The 8,696-nt window shown below is 47.5% G+C and overlaps 1 protein-coding gene across 1 annotated transcript; it reads right to left on the bottom strand.

Annotated features, from left to right (window-relative positions):
* Window positions 1–1,619: 1,619 nt before the first annotated feature.
* LOC128098780 (40S ribosomal protein S7-like) lies at window positions 1,620–2,260 on the bottom strand. Its single transcript, XM_052720198.1, has one exon. The coding sequence runs from the start codon at window positions 2,230–2,232 to the stop codon at window positions 1,648–1,650; it is 585 nt and encodes a 194-aa protein (XP_052576158.1). The 5' UTR covers window positions 2,233–2,260; the 3' UTR covers window positions 1,620–1,647.
* Window positions 2,261–8,696: the final 6,436 nt, after the last annotated feature.

Genomic DNA, 8,696 nt, shown 5'->3' with positions numbered 1-8,696 from the left:
GTCAAGGCTACACAGAGAAACCCTGTCTTGAAAAACCAACCAACATGGGCTAGAGAGATGGCTCAGAGGTTAAGAGCACTGACTGCTCTTCCAGAGGTACTGAGTTCAGTTCCCAGCATCTGTACCATCTGTAATGAGATCTGGCTCCCTTTTCTGTATACATAATAAGTAAATCTGAAAAAAAGAAAAACCAACCAACCAGCAAACAAACAAAAACCTGGTAGCCTAAAACAGAGGACTCCTGGGCTTTTATTCAGGATGATGTTTGGCTCAAGTTCAATGCTAGGTCAGCACATGTTTACACAACAGTTGTGAACTGATTATCCACCAACCCTAAATTAGGGAAGGAAGACCCTTCAAAGACTCAAAAAACTTGAGCCCCGAGGAGAGACTTGATTTCCAGCATAGTGTCTCTCTCTCTCTCTCTCTCTCTCTCTCTCTCTCTGTGTGTGTGTGTGTGTGTGTGTGTGTGTGTGTGTGTGTGTGTGTGATTTCGTCACTTCTAATAAAAGCCTTTCTTCAGTGATTGATTCTGTCTGCTGTGTTCAGGAATTTTCCTGCTGCTCCCTATCATGTTTGAGACTTTTTTTTTCCCTCTGCCTTTTAATTCTGTAAGTGGTAGAGAAGACAAACCTGACCAAGACCCCTGAACTGTAACAGTAGCAGAAGATGACTTTTTTTAACCTTTATTTTTATTTTATGTGTATGGGTGTTTTACCTGCATCTATGTCTGTGTATCATGTATGTGCCATGACCACAGAAGCTGGAAGAGAGCATGAGCTTTCCCTGAGACTAGACAGACCAATGATGAGCCGTAAGATGGGTGCTGGAAAAGCAGCCATTGAGCTTAACCGATGAGCCATCCAGCACCAGAGGGTGACTTTGAACTTCTGATCCTCCTGTCTCCTTTTCCCAAGAACTAGGGTGATAGGCATGTGCTACCATGCCCTACCATGCCCAGCTTATGCACTACTAGGAACCAAACCTGGGACTTTAAGGATGGTAGATAAGCATTTCACCAACTGAGTGCCCTTTTATTTTTTATTTTTTTTTAAAGGTTTATTTAGTTATTATGCATACAGTGTTCTGCCTGCATGTATCCCTGCAGGCCATAAGAGGGCACGAGATCTCATTATAGATGGTTTGTGATCCACCATGTGGGTGCTGGAAATTGAACTCAGGTCCTCTGGAAGAGCAGCCAGTGCTCTTAACCTCTGAGCCATCTCTCCAGCCCTTCTTTTGTTTTTTAAATAGTGAAAGAACTGTGACGTGTTCTAAAGCTGTTTCAAGACAGACTGAATCAAGAATCACTGGGGCAAGTGGTTTTCCATACAGAAAAAGAGTGAACTCTCTATCTCATTCAAAGAATGTCAACGGGGGGGGGGGGGGGGGGGGGGTGGTGGGGGGGGGGGGTGGGTGGGGGGTGAGGGGATCTTGGGGGGGTGGGGGGGTGGGGAGGTGGTGGTGGTGGTGGAGAGATGGTTCAACATTTTATTTATTTATTTATTTCCCGGAGCTGAGGACCAGGGCCTCTTACTTGCTAGGCAAGCACTCTACCACTGAGCTAAATCCCCAACCCAGGTTCAACATTTTTTTTTTTTTTTTTTTTTTTTTTACTATGAATGACACTTTATTCAGTCATTTTCTTCACAACTGAAACTCTGGGAATTCAAAATTAACATCTTTGCCTGTGAGCTTCTTATACACACCAGAAAAAGTTTCAACCTTGTGCTCCACGTTGTTCTGCTGGGCTTTGTCTAAATGAACCTTTATGAGCCGGCTGCCATCCAGTTTCACGTGGATCCTCTTCCCCACAATCTCACTTGGGAAGACCAAGTCCTCGAGGATGGCATCGTGCACTGCAGTGAGGGTGCGGCTTCTGGGGCGCTTCTGCTTATTTTTCGTGCGGCTTTTCCGAGTTGGCTTGGGCAGAATCCTCCTCTGAGCAATGAAGACCACGTGCTTCCCACTGAACTTTTTCTCCAATTCACGAACCAGCCGGACTTGGATTTTCTGGAAAGACTTCAGCTGAGGAACTGGTACAAAAATTATGATAGCTTTCCGGCCACCACCAACTTCAATTTCCTTGGCCGCGGTGATGTTCAGTTCCCGCAGCTGCGCCTTGAGATCGGAGTTCATCTCCAGCTCGAGCAGCGCCTGGGAGATGCCAGACTCGAACTCGTCCGGCTTCTCGCCATTGGGCTTCACGATCTTGGCGCTCGAGCTGAACATGGCTCGTCCTTACGGAGTGCCGGCTTAGAAAAAGCAGGTTCAACATTTTAAAGCACTCACTGCTCTTCTTCTTTTTTCTTGACAGGGTTTCTCTGTGTAACTGCCCTGGCCGTCCTGGAACTCCCTCTGTAGACCAGGCTGGCCTGGAACTCACAGAGATCTGCCTGCCTCTGCCTCCCGAGTGCTGGGATTGAAGGCATGAACCACCATCACCAGGCTTTCTGGCTCAACCTTGAACTTGTGATCCTCCTAACTCCACATCCCAGAATGCTGTACTACAGGTGTGGGCTACCATGCCATCTTTTATGGCATGCTGGGGATTGAGCCCACCTCCATGTATGGCAGAAAAGCACGCCACCAACCACGCCATAACCCAAGCCCTCATCTCTTCTGAATGGAGCCATAGCTTTGCTGATGGTCTGGAGGAAGGGGTACTTGAGAACCCTCAGTTCCTTTAGAATACAGTTGAAGGGAAAATGCGCAGCAGACTATAGGAGGAAACAGCCCAAGCACTTGGGAAAACTTGACATTCCAGCAAGGCTAAATATGAGCAAACCCTACGACACGGTAATTCCACTTCTAACTGTACACTCAGCAAAAGGCATGCATGTAACTAGGTTTGATGGCACACACTTTTAATCCCAGCACTCAGGAGGTTGAGGAAGGCAGATCTCTGCAAGCTCCAGGCCAACCTGGTCTACATAGCAAGTAGCAGACCAGCCAGGGTTATGTGGTGAGACCCTATCACAAAAACAAAATAAAAGGCATACGTGTGTGCTTTAAAAAAACATATGTAGGGGTCTGAAAATATGGATCAGTGATAGAGTCCTTGTCTAGCATGTGTAAGACTAAGTTCAGAGGCAAACAAAACAAACTAAAAATACATTTCAGTTATTATGTGTATGGGAGTTTTACCTGTATGTCTGTATACTACATGTGTGTCTAATGCCCACAGAGACCACAAGAGCACAGCAGATCTCCTAGAAATGGAATTACAGACTGTTGTGAGTCACCACGTGGGTTCTGGGGATAGAACTTGGATCCTCTGCAAGAGCAGCCAGTTCTCTTAACCACTGAGCCATCTCTCCAGCTCCACAAAAACAATATTTAAAAAAGAAAAAAAAATTAAAAGTACAGATGGATGAGGAAGCAGCCTAGTAGGTGAGGTGGGTTCCTCAAACTCACGGAAAGAGCCAGAAGTGACAAGAAATGAGGGAGACGCAGTTCATGCCGACTCATCCTTTTGCCTTCCCTGTCGTTGACGATAAGGGTTCCCCTCTGCCTTCTTGGAAGAAAGCCACAGTCAGTGACACTTCGTGCTGCTTCTAATTGGATAAAGAACGCCCTGACTGTTGACTCTCAACTGCCTTCTGCTCACAACTTCCGCTGGGCTAAGTTGGCACACTTAGGAGTAGCATATCCTTATCACTCCATTTAAGTTGTGGGCATTAGGGCCAGGAGGATGGCTCAGTGGGTAAAAGCACTTCCTTCCCGCCAAGTCCTTGCGTGTGCATGTGCACACACACACACACACACACACACACACATAAAATAAAAATGAATTGTGGGCATTGATATTTATTCATTGTGTGTGTGAGAGGGTGTTCATGTGGGTGGGTGCATATGTGTGTTCAGGTGCACATACATATGTGTATTATATATGGAGGCTAGGTTCAACCTCTGGTGGTGTTTCTCAGGTGCCTTCCACCTTGGACTGTGTGTGTGTGTGTGTGTGTGTGTGTGTGTGTGTGTGTGTGTGTGCGCGCGCGCGCGCGCGCGCGCGCGTTTGCTAAGTTCTATGTGAGTGTGTGAGGACAGACAGGTGCAATCACAGAGCACATGTGGAATCAGAGGGCACCCTGATATGGGTGCTCACTTTTCCACCTCGGTTTACACGGAGCCTCTTCACTATTGCGTCTACCCTGCTACTTGGCCTGGGACCCTTGGACTCTCCTGTCTCGGACTTTCCTAATCAGTGTGCTCGCAGAGGCTTTTACGTGGACTCTGGGGATCCAAACTCAGGCCTTCAGGTTTGCATGGCAAGTGGCTTGCACAGGCTGAACCGTCTACCCAGACCGCCTTGTTCCGGCCTGGATCTTGCTGACTGGGCTAGGCTGCTGTCCCGCAAGCCCCTAGGGCAGTTGTGTCCATTTTCCCGGTGCTGGGAATACAAGCAGGCACCCCACCCTCTGCTCCTTTATGTGGCTTCTGAGAATCAGACTTGGGCCCTCTTGCTTGCTCAGTAAGCACTTTACCAACAGAGTCATCAGCTCATCCCTGGGCACTGGCTTTACACAATCTTACACACACACACACACACACACACACACACACACACACACACACACACGCACGAGTTTGACATTTATCCCTTCTGTGTGTTATATGCCAGCCCAGTCCAGAAGATTGGAGTCTGTTTTGGCTCAGCCAGAGGCAGGATTTTTTCTGCCTTTACTCTACCTATCCCCATGGAGACCAAGGCAGCAAGAGGCAATGAGTATGAGAGACAGGAAGGCCTGGCACACCCCAGCCCACCCCTGTCAACTGGGTGCTGTGGCGCTTGACAGGACCCCTTTCCTCCCAACCTTCCGTTTCTCCGCCTGTACAACAGGAAAAGTGGCTCCGTCTGACCTCAGCTTATGCTGAGTTTTGACATCCAGAGACGGTGGTCCAGGCTCAGCTCCCAAGACCTTCCAGCTGATGACGACAGCCATGATGATGACATCAGGCAGATGTGAGAGACATGGATGCTTAGGAGTCGTTCATAAAACAGGTGGGGTGAAAGAGAAGACAGTAGACTAGGGAGCTGCTGTCTGTCTCCCAGGCAGCTCACAGCAAAGCTCACCTTAAAGTCAGAGTCTTGTCTTTTGTTTGTTTTGTTTTTTTGAGACAGGATTTCTCTGTGTAGACCTGGCTCTCCTGGAAATCCTTCTCTAGACCAGGCTGGCCTTGAACTCACAGAGATCGACCTGCCTCTGCCTCCTGACTGCTGGGATTAAAGGCGTGTGTCTCTATGACCGGCTGAGTCAGTGTCTCTTTAAGGGCTGTTTATAACTTCTGGGCCTGCTTATCTGGAGCCGACTACCTAGCACGCTGCTGCACCTGTGATATCATCCTTCCCGAAAGGCAGCCTGGCTCCCCATCTATGTCTCACACCGGCTTTATGCCAAAAACCCACTTCGCTGGACGTGTTTTGTGTGTTACAAATGCTATTTACTTATTTAATGCTGTGGATGTTTTGGTTTTTTTTTTTTGAGACAGAGCCTCCGGTAACACAGGCTAGCCTTGGACTTGCTATACAGCTGAGGGTGGCCCTGATCTTCCTGCCTCCTCCTGAGCTCAATCTCTGACTTTCACTCCAACTCTAGTCCCACTTCAAACGACTTCAAGGACAGCTCTTGGGTCTGGAGTCAGTGGAGAAGATTCCTCAAGCATGGGCTGTGGTGGATGGGGCAGCAATCTGCCTAACACAGGGACTGGGCATCCTATTCACCACCCCAGCCCCACACCCACGCCAGCCAGGTCATAGTTCCACCTCTCAAACTATTAGTCATCAATATTCAGTTCAGCATCTACGCCAATATGTAATCTCACCACTTGGGAAGGGAAAGCAGAGGGATCAGGAGTTCAAGGTCAGTTCAGCTACATAGCAAGTTTAAGGCCAGCCTGGGCTACATGAGAGAGATCCTGTCTCAAAAGAACAAAGAACACACACACACACACACACACACACACACACACACACACACACACACACACACATACACACCACTACCACCAGAAAAATGTTTACAAAACAATCAAACATACGGCTTTCAGGGTGTGGGTGTCACTCACCTGCAATCCTTCAAACCACTGGAGGCAGAGGCCGGCTGATAATGACGGTCTGAGATCAGCCAGGACTACATAATGAGTTTGAGGTCAGCCAGAGCTACACATTTTCTAGATTCTGTCTCAAAAAAAAACAACAACAGAGAAACCCTGTCTCGAAAAAACAAACAAACAAAAAAAAAACAAAGACAGAAGCAACAACAACAAATCTTTTTTTTTTTTTTTTAGGTTTTTCAAGACAGGGTTTCTCTGTGTAGCTTTGCGCCTTTCCTGGAACTCGCTTTGGAGACCAGGCTGGCCTCGAACTCTCAGAGATCCGCTTGCCTCTGCCTCCCGAGTGCTGGGATTAAAGGCGTGCGCCACCACCGCCCGGCATCAACAAATCTTAATGTGGTAATAAAAGGCTGGAGATGTAAATCAGTGGCAAAGGACTTACCTAGTCTGTGTGAGGCCCTGGGTTCAAGTCCGGGTACTGAAAAAAAAAAACTGTAAAATGAGCCATGTGCAGCAGTATCTGTCTATAACCCAGCATTCAAGGAGCTAAGGTGGTGGTTGGGGGGGGGGGCATGAGTGAGAGCTTTTCTGGGCTAAGATAAAAAAAATTGTGATAAAATATACACAATATCTTTTTTTTTTTTTTTTTTTAATTTTTTGAGACAGGGTTTCTCTATGTAACAATCCTAGCTGTTGAACTCACAGAGATCCACCTGCCTCTGCCTCCCCAGTGCTGGGATTAAAGGCGTGTGCCACCACTGCCTGGCAAAATATACAAAATTTATACTGTACCATCTAACTTTATGCCACCTCCCTGCTCTGTCTCTCCTTAGTGCCAGTTATCAAAACCAAGACCTCAAGCAAGCTGGCTAAGGAAGCATAGGTGAACACCCTCAGCCTGAGGAACTGCACACACACACACACACACACACACACACACACACACACACACACACACACGGAAGACTCTGCCGGGTGGTGGCATCTACCTTTAATCCCAACACTTGGGAGGCAGAGGCAGGTAGATCACTGTGAGTTCAGGACCAGCCTGGTCTACAGAGCTAGTTCCAGGACAGCCTGGGCTACACAGAGAAGTCCTAACCTCCACCCCCACCCCCAGAAAAAGGCTCATGTTTTGGGGATGACTGTAGTGCCCTGGCCTAGCATGAGTGAGGTCCCGCCAAAGGGAAAAAATTGAAATGGGGCATGGTAATTTGCACCCGTAATCCCAGCACTTGAGAGGCTGAGACGGACTTGATTTTAGTTCAGCCTGAACTAGGAAGTGAGACCATGTTTCCACACAACAATAACAAAGTTGATTATCTCAGGTACTTTATTACCTCATTGAAAACCAGACTAACACAGAACTCTCCTGTGTTTATTTATATCTCAAATGCAGCATTAAAACTAGTCTCCACTACCAGACTGACCTTACAGAGATCCACTGGCCTCTGCTTCCCAAGTGCTGGGATTAAAGGTGTGATCTGCTATGTCCCACTCGGATTGGCCAATTTCATTTTATTTTTTTGTTTTTCAAGACAGGGTTTCTCTGTAGACCGGGCTGGCCTGGAACTCATAGAGATCCCCCTGCTTCTGCCTCTGGAGTGCTGGGATTAAAGGAATGTACCACCACCGCCCAGCTTAAATTGGCCAATTAAAAAAAAAGATTTATTTTTTAATTAATATGGTGAGTTTTTGTTTGTTTGTGTGTGTGTGTGTGTGTGTATGTGTGTGTGTGTTTTGTGTGTGTGTGTGTGTGTGTGTGTGTGTGTGTGTGCATGAGTGCACGTGCATGTGGAGGCTAAAAAGAGCATGGGATCCCCTGGAGCTGGAGAGTCTAGGTGATTGTTGGCAGCTAGATGTGGGTGCTGGGAACTGAATTCCTGTTCTTAGGAAGAGCAGCAAGTATTCTTAACCAATGAGTCATCTCTGGAGCCAATGAACTGAGCAAGTTTATACAGAAAGTCTGTAAGCTTTCATAAAGTAGGGTGGGACTTTATGACCCAGAACAGCTGTAGGAGGAACGGCACTTGTTTGAGCTGTAGGTAAGAAGCGGCCCTAGGGATAATGACGGAGCGGGGGTTCAGGAGTCAACATGTACCCAGTGTAAGTGAAGGCCTGTGGTTATGAACACTAGAGAGAGAAACCGATAGAAAGCAAGGGAGGGGCTGGAGAGATGACTCAGTGGCTAAGAGTACTTGCTCTTGTAGAGGAAGGACCTAAGTTTGGTTCCCAGCACCCACATGGTGACTCATAACATCTGTAACTCCAGTTCTCGGGAATCTGACCTCCATGGACACCAGACATGCATGTGCTGTACATGCAGGCAAAATACACATAATAAAGTTTAAAAGCAGAAAGAAAACAGAAAGGGGCAACAAAGATGAGAGCATGGGAATCTGGAGGTCATGTGACCTACATGTGGCCTTTACAGATACCGAGCCTCAGTTACCAGTTGGCTAGAGACTGGGAGGCAGGTGCCAAGTTGTCTGATAAATAGCTGGTCAGAACGTGTTGATTTCTCTCAGGGTTGATTTATTTTTCAGAAGTTTGGGTGTTGAAACCTTGCATGGGACCTGGGAATATCCCAGTTAGAAGGGAGGATGAAACCCTGCTGGGGTCCCCAGGGTCTGCAGGAC

Source organism: Peromyscus californicus, unplaced genomic scaffold, assembly GCF_007827085.1.
Source record: "Peromyscus californicus insignis strain IS unplaced genomic scaffold, ASM782708v3 Scaffold_6__1_contigs__length_162567912, whole genome shotgun sequence".
Taxonomy (NCBI): domain Eukaryota; kingdom Metazoa; phylum Chordata; class Mammalia; order Rodentia; family Cricetidae; genus Peromyscus; species Peromyscus californicus.
The sequence above is the reverse complement of the archived record's forward strand: the minus strand, read 5'-3'. Positions and strand labels throughout refer to the sequence as shown.

Coding starts and splice junctions, on each gene's coding strand:
- LOC128098780 (XM_052720198.1), bottom strand. CDS start 2,232: ATGTTCAGCTCGAGCGCCAAGATCGTGAAGCCCAATGGCGAGAAGCCG.